Source organism: Eleutherodactylus coqui, chromosome 10, assembly GCF_035609145.1.
Source record: "Eleutherodactylus coqui strain aEleCoq1 chromosome 10, aEleCoq1.hap1, whole genome shotgun sequence".
Classification (NCBI taxonomy): Eukaryota; Metazoa; Chordata; class Amphibia; order Anura; family Eleutherodactylidae; genus Eleutherodactylus; species Eleutherodactylus coqui.
The window spans coordinates 18,280,275-18,302,601 of NC_089846.1; the positions used below are offsets into that span (position 1 = coordinate 18,280,275).

General features: G+C 45.7%; 1 protein-coding gene across 8 annotated transcripts in view; it reads right to left on the reverse strand.

Moving 5' to 3' along the window:
- Window positions 1-6,895: 6,895 nt before the first annotated feature.
- Window positions 6,896-22,327, reverse strand: part of EHMT1 (euchromatic histone lysine methyltransferase 1) — a 108,660-nt gene continuing 93,228 nt past the window's right edge. For all 8 annotated transcript variants that reach the window (XM_066580428.1, XM_066580427.1, XM_066580432.1 and 5 more), the window contains exons 18-27: window positions 20,482-20,586; window positions 18,678-18,832; window positions 18,293-18,445; window positions 18,057-18,201; window positions 17,881-17,958; window positions 15,346-15,461; window positions 14,975-15,061; window positions 13,603-13,681; window positions 11,291-11,466; window positions 6,896-10,679 (exon numbers count right to left, since the gene is read on the reverse strand). In XM_066580428.1, coding sequence (XP_066436525.1) covers window positions 10,493-10,679; window positions 11,291-11,466; window positions 13,603-13,681; window positions 14,975-15,061; window positions 15,346-15,461; window positions 17,881-17,958; window positions 18,057-18,201; window positions 18,293-18,445; window positions 18,678-18,832; window positions 20,482-20,586 — 1,281 coding nt within the window. In that variant the 3' untranslated portion in view covers window positions 6,896-10,492. The remainder of the gene's footprint in view (window positions 10,680-11,290; window positions 11,467-13,602; window positions 13,682-14,974; window positions 15,062-15,345; window positions 15,462-17,880; window positions 17,959-18,056; window positions 18,202-18,292; window positions 18,446-18,677; window positions 18,833-20,481; window positions 20,587-22,327) is intronic.

Genomic DNA, 22,327 nt, shown 5'->3' on the forward strand with positions numbered 1-22,327 from the left:
TGGACTCAATATTATTTCCCCCTTAACTGCCAGGCCTTTGATGTACATGTGGCCATAGAAAGTTCTTTGTTCTGGTGGCAATCAAGTTAAGGTCCATTTACACACAAAGATAATCATTGAAAAGATAGGTTTTGAGCGATTGTTTTGCAAAGTGCTAATGTAAATGAGCCTCCAGAAGCTGTATGCAGAGAACAGCAGGTGGTCTGTTCTCTGCATACTGCTGCATGGTTCTGCCAGGAGCTTTCTGTTGAATACAATGTAATCAGCAGCTCCTGTAGAGAATACAGCACCATGGACAGCAAACACAGCATGCAGTCTGTGTTATCTTCTCTCCAAAATCATCATTCAGCCAAGAGTGAAAGATGGGAGCATTTAGACATAATATTTATCACTCAAACTATGTCTTTTGAGTGAATTTTGAACGATAATCGTTGCATGTAAATGGGCTTTTAGTCAGTGACAGGGGAATGCTAATTGACCCCCTGCCAGTGTGGATTACCACCTTAGATATTTCTCATAGATATCCTGGCTGCAAAATTCACATCAGAAGAAAATCTCTTAAGAAGGATTATGGGGTGTATGAAGGCCTTAGTCCGATATAAGTTATGTTTTTGGAATCAGGCAGGCCAGCTGATGAAAACGGATTCATACAAATCAAGGTGCGGTCCCCCGAACACCCTGAAATGCCATATCTGCATACCTGGGCCTAATTTACGTATCATGTTTAGTGTCTATGGATAGGTAAATTCCTAATATTAAACATGACGGCCATATCTTCCCCATTAGAGCGTCTCCTAGGAAAATATGGCTGAAATATTAAATCAGGGTTTCCTATAGATTTCCCCCGCATATACTCAACCTGCCTTGATGACGTCAGAAAAAGGCCGGCAGCGGTGTGGTTCTGCAAAGGCTTTAAAAACTGGGGGATCAGAAACAATGATTGTCAGACTTCAGAGATACGCTCATTGCTTCGGTGACTCTGCCCAAACAGAACCCTGGTCCATGTATCCCAAATCTGGTATCTTTTATTTTTCTTCTAATTTACTTTATAAATACTGCCGGGTTGTGTATGCCTGTATACCCTTATCTGCATCATAACAACCTTTTCTGTATATGTCTGTATACTTATATATATTTGCACTGCTAGTTTTTTTTTTTACATAAATCTGCAATTTATTATTCAGGCTTGTCTGTTTTAAAACAAATACTAACTGCGAAGATTGTATTCATAATTCATAGTCTGGGTTCCAGTTTACCTGTAAAAACTGGCAGTGGCAGCGTATATCGTTAGTTGTTAGAACAGATCAGGTGGTGATTTGAGCTTTTGCTTTACGTACGTGCAGAAGCTCTGGAAAGCTAGGTACAAATCTGCCTGTATTCCAACAACTCAAAGCTTGCAACCCTGCTAGAATGATAGATTGAGGCTCTGCCATGACAGTTGGTAGCGGCAAGTATGCTCGAAGTAGTCGATCCATGAGTAATCGACAGAGGCGGGATCGATAGGTATCGTTCTTCTCTCTCTCCGTGACATGTATCATTCATATTTACTGCATTTGTACAGTCCCATTGTTCGTAATATGCACCAAAATAGGAAATATTTTTTCACGGACTGAAAATGGCATGAAAAGTACACACGTGAATAACCCCATTGAAATGAATGAGTTTTATTCACTGCATATTACGCACTTAAAAAATATACGTGGCGTACTTACGCCCAAATAAATGAGCCCTTAGGGTGTCTTTACACAGGTCAACTATCATCTGAATAGTCAAGTTAAAATACTACTGTATTTATGTACTGAAGTTGGTTCCGGTGCTGTATTTACGTTATGGTATATACTCCCAGGGCGGTTCTGATGCTGTATTTGTTATATGCTTGGTTTTGGCACTGTATTTATGCTATGGCCTTGGTTCTGGTATTGTATCTACCTCGTCAGGTTATTCTGTTGCTGTATTTATGTTATGAACTTGGTTTTGGTACAGTATCTATTCCCGCAGCTGTTCTATTTGTTATGAGCTTGGTTCTGGTACTGTATTCCTGTTATGAACTAGGTTCTTGTATTGTAGCGATGTACTGAGGTTGGTTCTGGTGCTGTACTTATGTTATGAGCTTGGTTCTGGTACAGTATATATTCACTGAGTTATTCTGGTGTAGGTATTCTACAGCGGACTGCCTATCCTTTTTTTTTGTTATGACGAGCGGATGCTAAATACAATTGTACCCCGGGTCCTATCTAACCTAAGGCCGGCACTGCATGGTTTTATAGCCCTTCTATTCTTGTATTATATTGGATACTGACAAGAAAACCATCAGTGGGTCACGGTAAAGGAAGTGAGTGATGTGAATCAATAGCGCTTAACATGTCAGATCGCACCGGATTGTCACATATTATTCTTGTGGTCAGGAAGCCGTATCCTGCCTGGATGTCTATGTAGCCATAGCCGCTACACATACATAGAGCTGATCAGTGGATTTCATCGACTTGTGTATTCAATAGGATAATATATCTCTGCACTCTCCGTGGCGGCGAGGCTTTGCAGTACATACCTACAGACAATACCGGATTCCACACCGACAGCAGGAACAGCGCCCTGGGGACACGTTCTAGCAAATACTTGGGAAAAGCTTTTAGCTGTGCAGCTACTGAAACCTTTTAATGGGTCACAGGAAAGATACAAACAGGACTCCGGCGCACAGCGAATCCTCGGTGACTTAGAGGCCATACAACAGGCGCTGTACATCTTCCTCTGCTCAGACAGCTGCCTTGTTCTGGCCCACCTTATTGTGCTGAGATTTCCTTTCATGCTCCTGGGGTCGCTAAAAAAAAAGCCCCAAAATATTCCAAATTATGGAACGGGCTGAACTGATACAATGTATTACATGCAGAGAGCAGCTGAAGGAGGCGGGGCATGAAGGGGGTGGAGCCTGACACAGGTATCCTAAAAGAGAGCATCCGTGTTTCAAGCTCTACACTACCAATACTATTGTGTGGCCGATTCTGTGGTGCAATTTAGACCCCCTCAAACGGCTACATAGGTGCTGGGGAAATAAGTATAATATATCCCCATGCTGCTAGAACAACAGGAAAAATTAAGTTTCAAGGACTCGCCCCAAATGAAGTCAACTGTCGGGTGGGCATTCATCAAGCAGGGAAGGACTCTGGGTTCTCTGCGATAGATTCTGCCCAAATGCTCCCTTCTTGGTTTCCGTCTTTATTGGATGGGGCGTCGTATAACATTGGAGACGTCTTGAGACAACGATCCATAAACGCCATTAAGAAATCAGTCCCATTGTACGACTCGAATCCCGCAGCACCTCTTTTCAAAGCGGTCTAATGCGATATAAAGGGCAACTGAACACACAGCGGCATTGGGGCAGATCTGCAGGAGGATTCACCTCTTCAACTGACAGGGTGAAAGCTGCCGTGAATCCATGTCAAGAACCTCACCAAATGGTGCAGAGGTTCATGCGGTTTTTGGTGCAGATCCAAACCAAAATCACATACATGAATCTACCCAAAGAGTGACTAATAAATGTGACAAACAGCAGGACTGCCAATTTTTTGGCACATTTTACAAATGTATTGGCTTGGTGGTGGTGGTGGCGGGGGGTTCTTTGCAGAGCGCAATATACAAATCAGTAGAAATGGGGATTACATTCAATACTACATGGCCTTTGCAGCCAGTAATGCACTGATTGCCTTGCCATCATGGGGTTTAGCTGTGAGCTTGTAGAAGACAGCAGGGATTGGGGTAGAGCTAAAGAACAATGACAGTCGCTTAAAGGGCTATTTCCAAAATGGACTTATCATTAGAGATGAGCGAGCACGCTCGGATAAGTCAGTTACTCGAGCGAGCTTCGCGCTTCTCGAGTAACTGCATTCTTGTCTGAGCGTGCTCGGGTGGGGGAGGAGTCGGCAGGGGAGAGAGTGAGAGATCTCCTCCTCCCCCCCGAGCCTGCTCGGACAAGAATGCAGTTACTCGAGAAGAGCGAGACTCGCTCGAGTATCCGAGCATGCTCGCTCATCTCTACTTATCGTATATCCATAAGATAAGTGATAACAGTCTGATCGGTGGGGTCTGAGAACGTAAGTCCCATCTCCCCTAAACTGCACCCCCACCCCCACTGACATGTAGATTGAGTGAAGTGGCAGTTCATGTGCAGTGCAGCTCCATTCATTTTAATGGGGCTGACAAAAATAGGGCAGTACAAGCTCTCTGCTATTCCGCGCAGTCCTATTGAAGAATGGAGCTGCACTGCCCACGTGTGACCCCCTGCTCCATTCAATCTCCTCACTGCAGGGGGTGCAGTGAGCCCACTGTGAGAAAAAAAAGGGGGGGGTGGTGGACTCGGGACCCCCCTTCTTGGCATCATTTGAGGTCTTAGTTGCGAGACCACTACCACTCCGACTTTTAGCACCTATCCTGTCCCAATAGCCCCCACATGAATGGAGTGGAGGACATGTATGCGGGCCGCCGCTCCATTCATTACAACTACAGCACTAGAAATTGTTGAGTTACAAATATATGGCAATCTCTTGGACTGCAATTGAAGGGAATGGGCTGGCGGCGTGCATGTGGGGACCCCCATTCTCAGCCTTTGTGGGTGTCCCAATGGTCAGATCCCCACTCATCACGAATTCCCCATTCTGTAGACAATGGCCGCACAATCTTGCAGCTACGAGGGGATGCTGAGGTCTTTTCAACCTCCATTTGTTTTCACATCAATGAACGTTCTTTTGTTTGAAAGCTCAATCTTTGCGATTAAATGTGAGCAAATTGTGGTCTGGCTTCCCATGCCAGTCTCATGTTCTGCGGGTCTGAAGATAACATGGCGGAGAGCAGAGCAGTGATGAAGTTCCAGTTTCTGAAAGGGATGTTGGCCGACATTCCTGGTGACACGGTGCAAACATTAGGTGACAAGCGTCCTTCATGTTCCACAGTAAGAAACTGGGCTGCAAAATTTAAAACTGGCCACTTCAACACCGATGATGAAGACTCTTTCGGGAGACCTCCAGTGGTGACCGTTCTAGAAACCATCAATGTCATCCATGATATGATTCTGGAAGACCGGCGAATTTCCGCTATGACGACAGCCGAGGCCGTGAAGGTTTCCAGCGAAAGTTGGGTCCACAATTCATGATCGCCTGGACACGAGGAAGGTGTCTGCCAAATGGGTCCCCAGATCGAAATCATGCCTGAGAGCAAGCCACTCGGGGAATTCTGCAGCGTTTTCCTGTCTCAACTGGCAACGATGGATGAGATGTGTTTTTTTAATGTATGATCCCGAGTCAAAAGAGCAGTCAAGTTCAGGGTATAGAAGTAGTCATCCAAGGTGATGGCGTCAGTCTCCTAGGATAAAGACGAGATACTGCTTGTGGACGACCTTCCAAAAGGTGTCTACTATCACAGCTGTATATGAGACAACACTGATGGATGCAGTGAAGTCACAAAGGTGTGGAAAGTTGACCGAACGCATCATGTCTAGCACAATGCCTTGGCTCAAACAGCAGCCATCACCCACAGCAAACTGGCTGACCTGGGCTTTGAGTTACTGGACCATTCTCCTTACCAGTTTGATCTGGCACCCTCAGACTGGGTTTTCTGATTTGAAGAAACACCTCATGGGAACAAAATTTGCCTCCATTTTGGCTGCAGCTGGCACCTGGATTGCCACCCAACCAAAGGACTTCTATCTGGATGGGTTGAAGTTACACCAGTCAGAAGTGCAAGGATATGAGGGGACGATGTAGAATAACTGGCGAAAGCCAAAAAAACATTGTATTGGCAGTTGAGCAGAGCTTCCGCTGGATGTTTTGGGTTTTTTTTGGCGCTGTGTGGGAACCAAGCCTTAAGGTGCCCATACACCAACAACTGTCAGATGAGCCATCGCCTGTCCAACAGCCGTTTCCACTGGCTTTCCCATTACATTTGGACAGATATCATCTGTCTGGCAGTCATCCAGCCGCACTTGTATTAGGAGGTTTACGTGACTAGACGCTGGCAGGTATGAAGGCCTTTAGTCTCCTCACAGACATCCAGCATATCAGATATCAAATGTATTCATAGAAGTAGAGTTGGAAGGGACCTCCAAGGTCATCGGGTCCAATGCCCTGCTCAGTGCAGGATCACTAAATCATCCCAGACAGATGTCTGTCCAGCTTTTGTTTGAACACTTCCATTGAAGATGAACTCACCACCTCCTGTGGCAACCTGTTCCACTCATTGATCCCCTCAGTGTCTAATATCTAATCTGTCGCATCCCTTTCAGTTTCATTCCATTGCTTTTAGTGTTTCCTTGAGTTTAGGCCATCAACAGTTTAAAGAGACCCTCCAGTTTTGGCAAAGTATTCAGCTCTGGGAAACAAGGGGGCGAAAAATCCATTACTTACTGTTGCTCTTCTCCACCAATCCTCCGATCTGCTGGTTCCAGACCCCGTTTTCAGCTGTCCAAGATAGCCACAGCAATTTTCTAACTACCTCTCTCTGACTGGCCAGTGATGATCACATGAGCAGTTCTGGTCAGAGAGCAGATACGGTGCGCTCATAGTCTATTGCTATCAATATACACTGTGGGGATTAGGTAGTCTGAAGATTGCATCAGCCCTTTTGGATGGCCGAAAGCTATGCCTGACAGAACATCTGCAAGCCATGTACCCAACCTCCCGTAGAATTTTGTCCCAAAATAGGAGGTTTATTTGAAGCGGACAACCCCTTTAACCTTACAAAAAATTCAATCCAATTTAAAAGCGATCCTGCCCCTTTAAATCCTAATTAAGACAAACTTACTGTGAATACAGGAAAAAAAAGAATTCTCACCGGAGAATAACTTGAGCGCAGGAAGGATAATTACACACATCCCGTTAGCGGTCTCTGAAGAGATAAAATCCACGCACAGATTTAAAGCATTTTTTATTGTTTTACTGAAAACAAAACAGGAAACGAAGACTGAACGTTGGCAATGATCAGGGGGTGGGGGGGCACTTACAATTAATGATAAAACAGGAAAAAAAAACCCTGGTAGCTGCACTAATGACCATTAAAAAAAAAAAAGTGACAAATTAAAATCCGCTGACGACGGCGGATCGTGTGGGGTGTGTTTTATGTCTTTATCTTAAAGAGGAGGAAAAAAAAAAAAAAAAACAAAGAAAAGAAAATACAAAAAAAAACTTTATTCACACTACGGTTCTAACATTTTTTTTTTTAATTTTTTTTCTTTAAAAAAAGGTCTGCTTCTGGTAATTTTTGCTAAAATCAGAATTCTTTATGGTACAATTCGTAGGGTATCTGTTCAGTATAGAAATCGGGAGGATATTCAGCACCTTTTTAATCTCTGGAACCTCCAAACTTTTTTTTTTTTTTGTTGTAAAAAGATCACGTAGGAATTAGTCGCATGGAAAATACAAGACGCTCCACGTGCCACGGGTAGAAATCGCTAATGGTAACGTTCAGTGTTTTTTTTTTTTTTTTGTAGGCAGGTCCGGTGGGTCGGTTGGTTGGCGCTGCCACCACGTTAGAGTTTTTGACCAGTACAAGTGAGGAGGGAACGGTCATCTCATTCCTGATTGGATAACACAGCTTGCACAATTAATCCTTTTATGAACTGCAGGATGCCACACTGACAGACTGGCATCGGTTCCTTGGCATCGGAGATCCTTGTCTTTCATGTTGTAACCTTCATCGCGGGATAATCAGTGTGTGTGATGTAGGAGAGAATACTGTCTGTTCACAAGCGATGCTCGGATCCGAAAAGCCCTACCATCTCGGAGCAGAGAAGAGAGAGTAGCGCAGAAAATACGGATAATGTAAGGTTATGGGCACTCTGCAACAGCCAAAAATATATGGGCACCTTCTTCCAAAGGGGTTGTCTGAAATTAGGAGAAATTAAAAAAAAAAAAGGATCTGTCCAGAAACAGCGCCACTCTTGTCCATAGACAGAGTCTGGTATTGCAGCTCAGTTCAATTTAGAGGGGACCCGTCAGCTTTCCAGTGAGGTTTGGGTTAGTGAACACTTGCATTTCGCATAATATAACCGTCCTGCAGCAGCTTTTCTCAGAACCTTGCATTTTGGCGTTCCTCCTGGCAATGTCTTAATAGATAACTGAATGTCACACCGATACGACGGCGCGTCCCGATACAGTCGGACATTGTCCAATCAATACGGACAATGTCCGACCAGATGGGAGTACGCCCCCTATTAGTCAGTTTATATATTGCAGTAAAGTAAGTCCAGCTCATCCATACGTTTGGAAGCCAGGGTGCCGCTATGGCGCCGGAAACTTGTCAGCAGATAGAATGATTTTTTGTAATATGGTCAATGTTTTCCCAAACTGGACGTTCCTCCCTGCAGTTGCCATATTCACACCGTCTATGCAATGTGGAGTTGGTTGACGAGCTGAAATAGTTTGTTCCATTTTCGTCAGTTTATTCTCCATCAAATAGCATTTGTGCAGCATATATTCTAAGAACTCTGGGTTTTCCTGTTCCTCTGTTATTCCTCCTGGAAACGAAACATAGAAAATTAATGGCAGAAAAGGTTTCCACGATCCATCTAGTCTGCCCTTATATTACTTCTCTTTTAGGGCAGACTAGATAAACCAAGTGCTATTTTTTGCCATCCAATTTTCTACATTTCTGTGTTTCAATTCCTGGAGGAACAACGGAGGAACAGCAAAACACAGGAGTTCCAAGAAGAGATGCTCCAGAATTGATATTTCATGGGGAATATAATTACTTACAAGAACAAAGCTGCCATGAGAGGTGATGAGCGGTACCTCCAACCACAACCTGTGGACTAGAGGGAGCTGATTTGGGGGGGGGGGGGAACTATTTTATAAACCCTTTAAGGAACATAATTAGCCTAGACAGACCCAGGCGTCCGTTCCCATTGGAGCAACTTTTAGGTGTTTAGTTTGGTATTGCCCTCAACAGTGGGTCACAATTTGGCTATGGCTGTGACATTCAGATCATTCCATGTTTTCATTGTCAATCCATGGAAGGCGCTGTGGGAATCAACGCTACATCCAAACAAGCCTTAAGTCAGAGACTTAGGCCCCATTCGGACACCTATGTGCTAGTTGCGCCAGAGATTCTCAGGCGCGGCTTGTATTGTACTGCAGCCTTCCTGTCCGCGTGGTGCCCAACGTGAGGCACAGTGGACATTGCATGTGCTACTCTCGTCCGCGATACGGACCACGATGGGACATGCGGCAATTGTACTCCACAAAGACCATCGGCTGGCACATGTGAACATCCTCACAGGCTATAACAGGTCAGTGTGCGGTCCATGCAATACACAGACAGAATATACACCCATGTAAACGGGCCTGAAATCATACAAATCCTGCATTGAAGTGATCTTGGCTTTTTACAGACTGATGCCTCCTCTCCACTCGGGTCCTAGCAACCCCACCCCTCTCATCTTCTGGCGGGTCTTAAAGGGCTTTGCCCAGGATTTATCGATAGAGCCATTTTTCCGAAACAGCGTCTCTTTTGGCCATGGGCTGGTTAGTCCTATTCAAATGAATACCAGATACAGCCCATGAAGGAGAGCGGCAGTGTTTCTGGAAAAAGCAGGTCTTTTCATCAAATCTCAGACACTCCCTTTTCGGGTATGTTCACACCTAGCAGAAAGGCTGTGGGATATTCTGCAGTGGAAAAATCCACAACATTTCCACATCAAAATCGGTGGATATTGACCCGTTTTTCGGCTGCAAATGCGCAACGGATTTCAGTCTGCAACACGGCTCCTCCCACCTTGGAATACTGAGGCCCCCCTGCAGCGCACATCCCTCATCCAGCAACGCCGGACAGGCGATGCAGAGGTGGGCACATTACCCGACCAGCAGCCGTGGATTTTGATGCTGAAATGCTAATTTTGCCGCTGATTTCTCCTCTGTGGAAAATCCTCAGCATTTCGGCCACGTGTGAACGTACCCTTATGGGGGTATACTTACTATTATTATGCCCTAATCTCCAGCCTTGGCTATTCGGGGTGTGCATATATTTGGATTCAGAGTCTTGTCAATGGTTTGTTTAGGAAGAAACCTCGGTAGAATTGGTATTCTTTTACTGGTCAATCTCTTCTTAGCCCATAGTGGCGGCACGACCGGAGAAGACATTATGTTTGACTTGAGAAACAGAGGATTAATACAATGTTTTTTTTACCCCCTGAGAGGGTTAAAAATACTTTTCACTTGGTAACTCCTTGATTGCCACACTCTGGCATGGAAAGGGTTCACCATAGTCTGTGAATGCGTAGGAAGTAAAAAAAAAAAACACCACCAAGTGAAGGAGTCCGTAAGACGTCTCCTCTTCTTCAACCTGATGAACCGGTATCCAGACGACTCCACTGTCACATAAATCCAGCTCAATTTATAGAATGGGGAAGAACGGTTCTTGGAAACCTTGTCCGGGAATCGGGGCTCCTTCTACACTGTCACACAGAAAAATGGAGGTGAAGGGGAAGGGGAGGAACGGTGTCCATGTCTTCTCAGCAAAGGCTGTGTGCGGTGGTGGAACTGGTGTCTGGTAGACCATTCTCTTGTGGTGCTTCTGTAGGGCTTGCTGGCTGGCACTGGGGGACGACTTTGATCACAGAGTGCTTGCACTTGGGGGAGCCGCAGTGGCAGTTGAAGAGCTTGCCCTTAATGTCCCAGAAACGGTCGCCATAATCGAAACTGCAAGAAGAGACATAAGATCTGAGAAGACCGGACATCTGAGCAGATGATTTACCCAACTCTAGGATCGCCCAGCAGTAGCAAAGCATGGCTGCCTTCTCCAAACACAGCGTGTGGTTTTGCAGCTCAGCCCCATTTACTTCAATGGACCAGGTCACAATACCAGCCACAACCCCAGGGGCAGGTGTGGCGCTGTCTCTTGGAAGGAAGCAGCCATGTTTTTATTACCTAGTGCAACCACATTCAGTTGTTTTTTAAATCAACCCTCTGGTCCCGGACAAACAAAGATGGCCGCACCGCTTGTCCGACTACCTGACGCACAATGTATATTAGTACACATTGGTAGTCTAAGATACTACATGCTGCTCTGACTGGCCAGTGCCGTAACGTGACAACACTGACCAATCAAGGCAGCGTCTAGTATCTTGAAGTAATGATACATAATAATACACAGCGTGCATCATGTAGTCAGAGAAGGGGTGCGGCCATCTTTCTCTGTCCAGGACTTGAGTCTCGCTTAAATCTAACTCCCAACTCAATGAAGACGTCTTTATGTTTTGCGTTTTTTTTTTTTTTTGCACTGAATGTGCTACAGCGAACGCCCTTCCTACCCAATTTGTTCTCCGGCGTGGATCTGTCTACTGCTGAAAAAAGCAATGCGGGGGAATCGCAGGTCTTGATGAGACATGAACACCCGGACGGGAAGCAGGTTGGGCTCGCAGAGGTGGTTGATGAAGCGACTGATGTTGCCGTAGAACCGGGCATCGATGCAATAAACCTCTCCATCCTGTAACACAACAACATATTATTATAGAGACGCGCGGTAAGATGACCGGTCACCCTGGAGGAGCGTCGGTGGTTACTGCTGCCTTTTTGGTAAATCCTTTGGCAGCTATGGAATGAATCTTCCCGGCGCGGGCTGCGAAGACTTTATACGCTTAACAGAGATCAGATTAATCACATTATCAGTAACAAGAAGCGGCCCGTGTGAGCTGGAAGTCACATGGCATTAAATTACTTTAGTGGTGCTGGCAACCTGGCCTGCTGCTGTCAACCCAGAATGCTTTGCGAAAGCCAGACGCCAAGCAACATTGATTTACTGTTAACACCCCGATACCCGTGCAGCTTTAGTCAAATACAGAATGATGTGCGGTGAGATATAATGGGGGCGTTTTATCAAGACTGGCGCACTACTCCAATGAGTACCAGTTGGCATTTGCCAGGACCATATTGCCCAAGATGATGCGGGATGCCTGCAGGCTGATGATCGATGCTCTTGTAATGCGGCTTTGGAATTGCTTGGGCTCATAAAGCTAAAATTTCACTGCCACTACCTTGCAGAACACAGGCTGCCATAAACAACGGTCTATGATACAGCAAAGGGCGCACGACCGTAAAACAGCGCAGAAGCTGACAGACGCCTTCTAGTCGTGAACACGGACAGAGCCCCCTCTTATGCAATGTTATTTTATGCCAAAATGTTGCCACCGAAGAGTTTCTGAGGGACCGAGGGGTAAGGAGGAAGCCAGAAGAGAAAAAAAAGTAACACAAATGAGGCCACTGCTGTCTGAGAAGGAGCTGTGTGTTTTCCTTATGTCCTGGGGAACGGAGAGAAAAGCGGAGGAGGAGGGGGGATCCTTTCTTCTCAGCAGTGAAGAACTGCACAAGCCAACTTTAATTACCAGTGCTAATTTCAGCCACATCGGGTCCCCGAGCAGAAAGATGCATTAAAGGAGCTGGCCGTGCCTTCTGGGCACGTTCATAATGATCTTTAATGGATGGACGATGCCAATGGTGCACAATTAAAGTGGTTGGTGGAGAGCGGTCAAGTGTAGAGGCTTAGAGTACATTGCACAGCACCCGCCAGTCTCCTGCACGCTCGGTGGCTTTCCCAGAATGTAGACTCTTGTGTGTGTGAGGTTTTATGCATTTCCTATGCACACTGCAAAACTTCCTAAAAACTACAGACTTGGCAAGAATGAGTACAGAGCGGCCAGCAATGAGCACTCCCATCAGGCGTCACTCGCAAGGGACATGTAATGTGAGATCTGTGACATTAAACTACTGCAAGGGTTGAGGATACAATATGTTTTTGATGTATGCACGCTACAGCGCGATCTTAAAGAGGTCTTATGCAGATAAAGCTTAAAGGGATGTTTCCATCTCAGCAACTATCCTCACGATAGTTGATAACTGAATGCTGGGACCCCCAATAATACGGAGAAATTGCCCCCAGAGCATCCCTGAACATTGACAGTGGTGGCCGCATATGCGGCTCACAAGCGACTATCGCTGCCAATATTTTGGGACACTCCTGCAGTAATATCTCTGGATTGGTAGGGGTCCAAGTGGTCAGACCCCACCAATTTGCAAGTTATACTCTATCCTGTTAATAGGAAATAATTTGCCAAGATGTAATACCCCTTTAAACAACAAGACTTCAACAGTTTTGCAAACTTTTTATATTTCTTTCAACTCCTCCCTTTTGCAAGATCTCTGCATGCTGTCTGTGAACGAATACATTTCTATATACTTTCTGCAGTCCTGACCTGGCCCGGCTCACAACACTTGTATCTGGGCAGCTGAGCACCGACCACGCTCTTGGTTTACTATAATGTACAGAGCAGATAAAATGCTTCATCCTCGAATTCAGAGTGTTTATCTAACAGATACAATTGAAGCAAGGCATCAGCTGAGAAACGTATTGCAATTACTGACTGCAAGCAGAGATCTTGAAAATAGTGAGCAGTTGAAAGACAAACGAATGCTGCAGGACCTTTTCTTACACAACAATTAAGTTTTATGTCCATTATACACATCTCCAGGTAAAGGATACTATATGTAAACTGCGGCGGTCAGCTGTGCAGCCTTGGGACACATTGCCCCCTTGTTCCAAGGTGTTAGAAGCTGCTCAGCACCTCACCTTATTGTCCAGATCAAACAAGTAGGTGTCATCCTCACGTACATCCGCCTCCGTATCCGAAATTAACTCTCCCACGTATCTGGCAAATAGGAAAAACAGCAGGATAAGCAGTGAATAGACACAAACCATGCACTATGGAAATGGTCTTCTAGAGAACTCTCTCTGCACGCTACAGGCCATGCCACAAATCCCACCAGTCAGCGCCTCGGTGACGTTACTGGTTACCTTTACATGGGATAACTATCAGCCAAATGATAGCGTGAAAAAGAGAATTCAAACGACAGCAGTTCAGTGTAAACCTGCCCACCGACAGGGTGAGGTTTGTGTCAGCTGACCAAAAATAGTCGCTGGTTGATCAAAAATCATCTGCAGTAAAGTCACAGTTGTTCGTATTTGAATGACTTGTGAATCTATTTGCATGGAGATCCCCTCTAAGAACGAAATCCCAGCAAGCTACTAATGAACAATAATCATTCTATAAAAACAAATCAGCGACTGTCGTTCGTACGACACGGCAACGACTTTTCTAAACAATAGTTACTCCATGTAAAGGTACTTTAACCCTTTGCAATCCAATTTTGGATTCAGGCTTTCCTAGGGGGATTTCTCTTTCTGCCATTATACAATAGCACCACCTGCTGGCTGGAGCCAGTACTGCGGTATAGGACATGCTGGAGAGGCCCCCGACAACAGAGCGGCCAGTAATATACAGCAAGAATACCCTGCCGGACGTCTTCTGACATCGGAGCTTTACAGCCTTCGATCAGAATGTCTTCAGACGTCAGACAGTGGATTGGAAAGGGTTAATAGTCGCTCAGATCAAGTCTATGCTGGGTAAGTAAGTCCCACAACTACTCACACCAGTCTATATAGTCCGAGCCCATTCTCTGACTTCATTCTGCCTCATCACCTGACCAGCCACGCTGCTGATTTACTAGTAGCGGCAATGCTGAATTGATCTGCTGGTATCATTTTAGAGAATTGCTATAAAAGCGAGTGCAGAATAATTTGTGGTAGTTGCAGCTCCACGGTGGACTCCACTGGTCCATTAATGCACCTTTTGATCAATTCTTTGTACTGGCTTGCCTGCATTAGTAGGAGACTCGCGGCCGGTCCCCAACAGACTTCACTGAATGTGTTTTCTGTCGTGCAGAAAATTTCTTCAGTGCTTAAACAGGGCAGAAAATCCTGTCTTCAGGCGATGTGCGCGACAAACATTCAGCAGACCCCACCTTGTGGAGAAAGCTGGTGTGGAACATGACACGGGGCCACAAACAGCAGGGAGCCAAAGCATTCAAGAACTGGTACAGATCAGGGTGCCAGTGTCAAAAAGGTGGAGAAAGCAATGCGAAGAAATCATAAGCTCACTTACTCGCACACAAAAGTCCCCATGGGAATCTCCTGCAGCGACCGCACTCCCCAGCCCATGTTTTTGGTCCGGAACAGCTGTAATCTAACTCTGTAGAAGGAAAAGATAAAAGGCAATTACAGAAATGTTTAGGCGCCTGTACAGTCCCCCCCCCCCTTTTTTGCGCTTAACTAGTGATGAGCGAGCATACTCGCTAAGGGCAATTGCTCGAGCGAGTACCTGCCCGCTCGAGCGAAAAGGCTTGGCTGTCGGCGGTGGGCAGGGAGCTGCGGGGGAGAGTGGGGAGGAACGGTGGGGAGATGATGGTCAAGATGGCTCATTGTAATGTGTACTGCATTGTGTGTAGGATGAGGAAACGCTTTAAGGAAACTTACTTTAAACCATTCTGCACCACCCTGTTGCGACAGTTCCGCCAGCAGGAGCAGGCATGATTACATTCGAAGATAAGCGGTGGCTCCAGCATGTTGAACTCTGGCAAAAGACGTCCACTCTAAAAAAGAATACATGCTATCACTAGCAAGAGCTATGGTATTACTGGGCTATTTAAAGGGCTTTCTATGACTATGATATTGATGGCTTATCATAAGGATAGCCCAGCAATAACAAATCGATGGGGGTCTGACTCCTGGCATGCCTGCCAGTCAGCTGACTGAAGGGGCAGACAGTACATGTGGCACAGTAAAGTGATCGGCGCCGGTGGTAGTAGGAAGCCCCCCACCGATTTAATATTGGAAGCCTAACCAAAGGATAATCCGTCTTAATTATATTTCTAGAAAACGCTTCAGCGGGCTACAAAGTTCCCATAATACTCTGATCACCAGAGGTGCAATTTCCAGGACTTTCTACACGGGGCGTAAAAGGAAGCCCATCATCAGTTCTGCTGCTAAAAAAATAGTCTACACTGGTGAATGCACACAGGCAGTCTTACCGTGCAAGTACCGTCCGATTCTGAGATTGATGGAACTTCCAATCAAAAGAACTCCTTCATTTGAAATGGTTAATTTACATGAGCGATTTTTCTCTCGGACCGATAGAGCGAGTTAGAATAATCTCTGCAGGTCCTATTTTGGTGCAAAACTTCTTCAAGGATCGCCGTTATTTTCAATGGGAAGATTTTAAAAAAGCACCGCAATTGCATACAATGTGCTTTTCATGCAAGCTACTATGGTGATCACAAGAAAAAAAAGAGAGAACCAAGAAGTGGAGAGCAAAGGAAAACGCAAGATAAAAATGTGAATGAAAATTACATGGAAAACAGTCTGTATTTCACTGGCCCGTGGGAATATAATGGCCTAAAACAGGGGCGGAATTTACTATAGAAAATGTATTTTGTTAAACTTCCAGATCAATTCATACCTTTACAAAGAAGGTATAAACTCTTCCTGTGCTGCGAGCTAACCGCCACTGAACAGTCTAGTGGCCTCGCCAGGCCACCTCTCGTGGCCTCGCCAGGCCACCTCTCGTGGGCTCGCCAGGCCACCTCTCGTGGGCTCGCCAGGCCACCTCTCGTGGGCTCGCCAGACCCCCCCTCTCGTGGGCTCGCCAGACCCCCCCTCTCGTGGGCTCGCCAGACCACCTCTCGTGGCCTCGCCAGACCACCTCTCGTGGCCTCGCCAGACCACCTCTCGTGGCCTCGCCAGACCATCTCTCCTGGTCGGCATACTTCAGCTATCGCCGCCCCTCATAGCCACGTGGCAGTCAATATCTCATGCATGCGCCATATGATCAGTTCATCTGGCCCCTTTGTAGGCATATTCAATACAGACAACTGCGTATGCCCTGCCTGGTCTGGGATCTTCTGACATGTGGGAGATGATGATCGCCGCAGTGGTAGAGAGGGGCAATATTAGGGGACCTACTCCAGCCAGGAGAGATGGCCAACTTATCGTTGATGTCTCAACGATAATCGCTTACTGATTGAAGGCAGGGCGCTCCAAAAATCTCTTCTCGCCGCCTTCCCCCAGAGTAAACAGCCAGTTGTCCATAGAGGATTTGTTTAAGGTGAGCTAAAAACTATGCGACTCCAACAGGTGGACGGTTCTCACTCACCTGTCCTGTCAGGTCATGTGTTTACACAGGACAACAGTCGCTCGCAATCGCTCTTTTGAGCGATCACTTGGGTGACTATCGGCCCGTGTGAAAGAACCCTAAAGGTACATTCATGATTTTCAATCGATATCTACATTTAAAAACCGTATGCAACTTTACTAGTTTGGTCATTGGCTGTGCGTTTAAAGGGACTATAATCATTCATTAAACCAGATAGAGAATCATTTTCAATTTCACTAATTGGTTTTTATCTTCTGATTGTAGAATTCTATATTTTGTTGTCCATACATGACTATGGGGGCGGCCATCTTGCTTGAGCTACATTTAACAGTATTTAGAAAACATGCTTTACAGCAGCTTCATGGGCCATTCACATAATGGACAGGAGAGACCTATTGACTCTTATAGCTGAATGCTCTGTGACATGTGAAGGGGCCATTTTGCAGAGAGGGGAGCAGATGGTCACAGATTATTACCTACTGAGAATGGGGAATCCTGGGTTATCTACATATAGATAGCAGCGAGATGATATTAGTGAGATGACTGCTGCAAAGCTTTCTCTACAGATCAGCCTATTTATTAGGCTCTGCGGTCAGAGTGAAAAATGCAGAATTTTAGGGTTTTTGTTTGTTTTTCTTAAACACAGATTGTTACCAAAAATAAAAAAAAATCCATCAAAAATTCATTAAAATTTTAAGTTTAACACAAAAATGTGATTTATATAATGAGTAATTTTCTGATGACACTTTCCCTTTAAGAAAAACATGCACTAAAGGGCATTTCACCAAAACAAAAACAAGATGTGGTTGCTAAAGCGATCAGCAATGTATAATAATATGTAGATTAGTGGGCACACCTACCTTATCATACCAACACCGCATGCTCAGCTGGCCGCACATACAGTTACTAGAGGAACAGTCGTCTATACACACACAGTACTAAAGAGAAGAAAGGTTCACGGGTTATATCCTGCAGCAGAAAAGGTCTAGTACAGCAGAGCTCTGTCTGTAGAGGGCGCTGTCTCCAGCGGCCTTACCTGAAGATGGGTAATATTTCGGTCCACGTTAAGCGGGGAGGTCACGCAGTTCTGGGAGACATACTTGTAATTGATGGGGCAAGGTTCGGAGTCTTCACCGTTGATGCAGGGTATTGAGACGTTCTCGTAGCCCCTGGATATGTCCCTTTGACAAAAATGCAAACAATGCTCACCCAAAACTAAAAAGGGACAAGTCAAAAAAAAGGGAAAGTCAAGGAAGAACTGGAGCGACTTACCTGTTCATTACGATCTCTTGTTTTGGCTTCTCAGAGGAGTTGATGCTCTTCTTGAGAGCGGTCCAGACTTCAGAGTTTGGGCTACAACATTCCAGCGGGGTTTCACCCTCCTTGTTTTTCAGGCTAACCTCAGCACCGTGAGTCAAGAAAAGCCTGAAGCAGAAATCACAGGTAAGTGTCTTCCAAGCAGGCTAAAACCCCACAATGAGGTTAGACAACCCCTTTAGATCTGGTGAGTTATGAAGCAACAGGTCCTCATGATAAAGACATTATATTACAAGTGGCTTTGACTTTTTACCAGTCACTACATATCAAACCCCAAAGGAGCGGACCCATTTGTGGCACTGTGCAATTAAGGAGAAGTAAGCAGCGAGCTGTGACTTACGTGACACATTCATATCGGTTTTCCCGAGCAGCGATGTGCAGAGGGGAATCTCCGTGGATATTGACAGCTTTGAGGTCACATTTAGAGTCCAGAAGGATCTGAGCAATTTCAACAGATCCTGCAAACGCCGCCCAGTGCAGGCAGATGTTCTCCTCCTAAGACGGAGGCAGAAAAGATGGAGATCTTAGTTGTGGGTGCCTTTAATGCCTTGTCCACTTTTCAACCTTGTTTTACAATTTACATATAGATTTAATTTCAATAGAAGGGTTACTTAGTAAATACATTACATTATACTCCAGAGCTGCACTCACTATTCTGCTGCTGCAGTCACTGTGTACATACATTATCCTGTACTGATCCTGGGTTACATCCTGTATTATACTCCAGAGCTGCACTCACTGTGTACATACAATACTTATCCTGTACTGATCCTGAGTTACATACTGTGTTATACTCCAGAGCTGCACTCACTATTCTGCTGGTGGTCACTGTGTACATACATTACTTATCCTGTACTAATCCTGAGTTACATCCTGTATTATACTCCAGAGCTGCACTCACTATTCTGCTGGTGGAGTCACTGTGTACATACATTACTTATCCTGTACTGATCCTGAGTTACATGCTGTATTATACTCCAGAGCTGCACTCACTATGTACATACATTACTTGCCCTGTATTATACTCCAGAGCTGCACTCACTATTCTGCTGGTGGAGTCACGGTGTACATATATTACTTATCCTGTACTGATCCTGAGTTACATCCTGTATTATACCCCAGAGCTGCACTCACTATTCTGCTGGTGGAGTCACTGTGTACATACATTACTTATCCTGTACTGATCCTGAGTTACATCCTGTATTATACCCCAGAGCTGCACTCACTATTCTGCTGGTGGAGTCACTGTGTACATACATTACTTATCCTGTACTGATCCTGAGTTACATCCTGTGTTATACTCCAGAGCTGCACTCACTATTCTGCTGGTGGAGTCACTGTGTACATACATTACTTATCCTGTACTGCTCCTGAGTTACATTCTGTACTCTAGAGCTGCGCTCACTATTCTGCTGGTGGAGTCACTGTGTACATACATTACTTATCCTGTACTGCTCCTGAGTTACATTCTGTACTCCAGAGCTGCACTCACTATTCTGCTGGTGGAGTCACTGTGTACATACATTACTTGTCCTGTATTATACTCCAGAGCTGCACTCACTATCCTGCTGGTTACTCTAGGATACAGTCAGCAAGCTTGCTGTCAAACAACCCCTAACAGTTTAGCTGACCTCTTACAATGCGAGGGGCAGTAGTTGGTTTTTCTTACTCTAGTGCCTGGTGTAAAGACGCCACCTTCCAGCGTACAAATTATTTGAGCAAATTCTGAGTAGACACTGAACAAGCAGGGGATGCTGGGACATTTCAGCTCTGAAGCTCACAGAACTGTAAATACAGCTGTGGAGTATAAGACAAGCTGTAACCGAAGATCATTACAAGATATATAATGCATTTACATGATAAGAGTTCTATGTAGAATTATCCTATATACAATCAGGTAGGAGGCGGAGCATCAGTGGAACGATTAATGAAGGAATTAAAGGAAATCAAACAGGTTTAATATATCTTAGCGGGACAACATGACATAAGCACGTTAGGACAGAACGCTAGGTCTACGCGTACGACCAGTCTAGGACCCCTCGTTACTGCCATTCCCACTTTCCTAAACTGGACAGCACTTACTGATAACGGACGGCCGTACGATTATAAAGCACACTGATGGTCAGAGACCGCATCAGACTCACATTGTCCTGGATGTTGAGGTCAGCTCCACTGGAATGTAACAGTTTAACTAGCTCCACATGCTTGTACTCTGTAGCCCAAATCATTGGGGTCCAGCCTCCATCATCCTGGGGGAGAAGTAAAGAATGAGGCACTGGGAACCCACCTGTCCGCAGTCAGAGGATGCGTCTGATCAACATTCAAAGGGTTGTGTCGTGAGTGAAGGTTACCCATATAAAACTTCCAGAGTGGTGGGGTCTAACTGCTGAGACCCCCACCGATAGAGAGAACCAGGCTCTGGCGCATCCTGAAAGGACGGCAGTGATGGTCACACATATGCACCACAGCTCCATACATTTCCATGGAGCCGCTGGAGTTTAAGCTCTTGGCTATACCTGACAGTCCAATTAAAATGAATGGAGGGGCGGTGCTGGGGCTCCAAGATGGGAAGGATCCTCAAAGATCTGAAAGGCATCCCGTCTCCTGTGGATAGGTGATAACTTCCAATCATGGCACAGCCCCTTTAAAATGGGTTTTTTCCTCAATTATTTGCCATCAATATTTATGACCCTGATATCATATCTTCCTAAAAGGGGTTGCATCAAGATTACAAGTTATCCCCTATACTGTGGGTAGGGGATACCTTGCTGATTGGTGGGCTCTAACCACCGAGACCCCCACAGTTATCAAAAACAAGGTCCCGTGTCCCCCTCTGACTGTCACTGTGATGGTTGCGTCTTCCACTGCATGGGCATCAGGATGAATGGAGCGCTGGCCAAGCATGTGCAGTCAGCGCTCTATTCATTTCAATGGTGCCAATGGAAATACCCAAGCGTTTGCCACCCAGATGTCTCTGCAGTCCCACTGAAAGTGAATGGAGCGTCGGTGTGCTTGCATAACAAGTGCTCCATCCAGTCTCCTTCTCACTGCAGAGGGTGCAGTAACCCCACAGTGACGAGGATGGGGAACCCAGGAGTACCATTCTGGGGATTCTTCTCAGTGGTTAATACTCCACCGATCAGCAAGGTATCCCCTATTCTGTGGATAGAGTAAAACGTGTAATCTGGGTACAACCCCTTGAACATTTCATTAGTGTGGATGTTACTTCTAGGACCTCACTGAGCCCTAGAATGCAACAGCACCTGATCAAGAAGCTGTCTAGGGGTTGGCCCCTTACAGATCAGACATTGATAGCATCTTGTAGGCATACGGCATTAGTATTTACTGATGGAGAACCTCTTCAAAAGGTGCCCATATATATTAGATGAACCAAAATCAGTGCATTCGGATGACCATTAATGTGCATGGGGATGTCTGGACTCTCCCCAGAGGATTAGGCATGTTGGATTTCAACATGTCCGATTCTTTTGTTATCAAAGGAGATAATCCACTGCCAGCGGTGTCTGGCAGCAGCTTACCCCTTGCCCCATTGAGAACACATGCCCACTTGGCCAACAGCTATATAAGGGTACTTTTGCACAGGACAACTGTCAGGCACTTAAGCGACCAACAGCCTTCCCAACTATTATCACTCCTTTCACACAGTAGTGATGATCGCTGCCAGTCTCCATTGAGAGTAAACAGGCCATCATTCATAGATGGACTACCTGTTCACGCAGGCCGGCATTCATAGATGGACTACCTGTTCACGCAGGCCGCCATTCATAGATGGACTAGCTGTTCACGCAGGCCGCCATTCATAGATGGACTAGCTGTTCACGCAGGCCGTCATTCATAGATGGACTACCTGTTCACGCAGGCCGCCATTCATAGATGGACCACCTGTTCACACAGGCCGCCATTCATAGATGGACCACCTGTTCACACAGGCCGCCATTCATAGATGGACCACCTGTTCACACAGGCCGC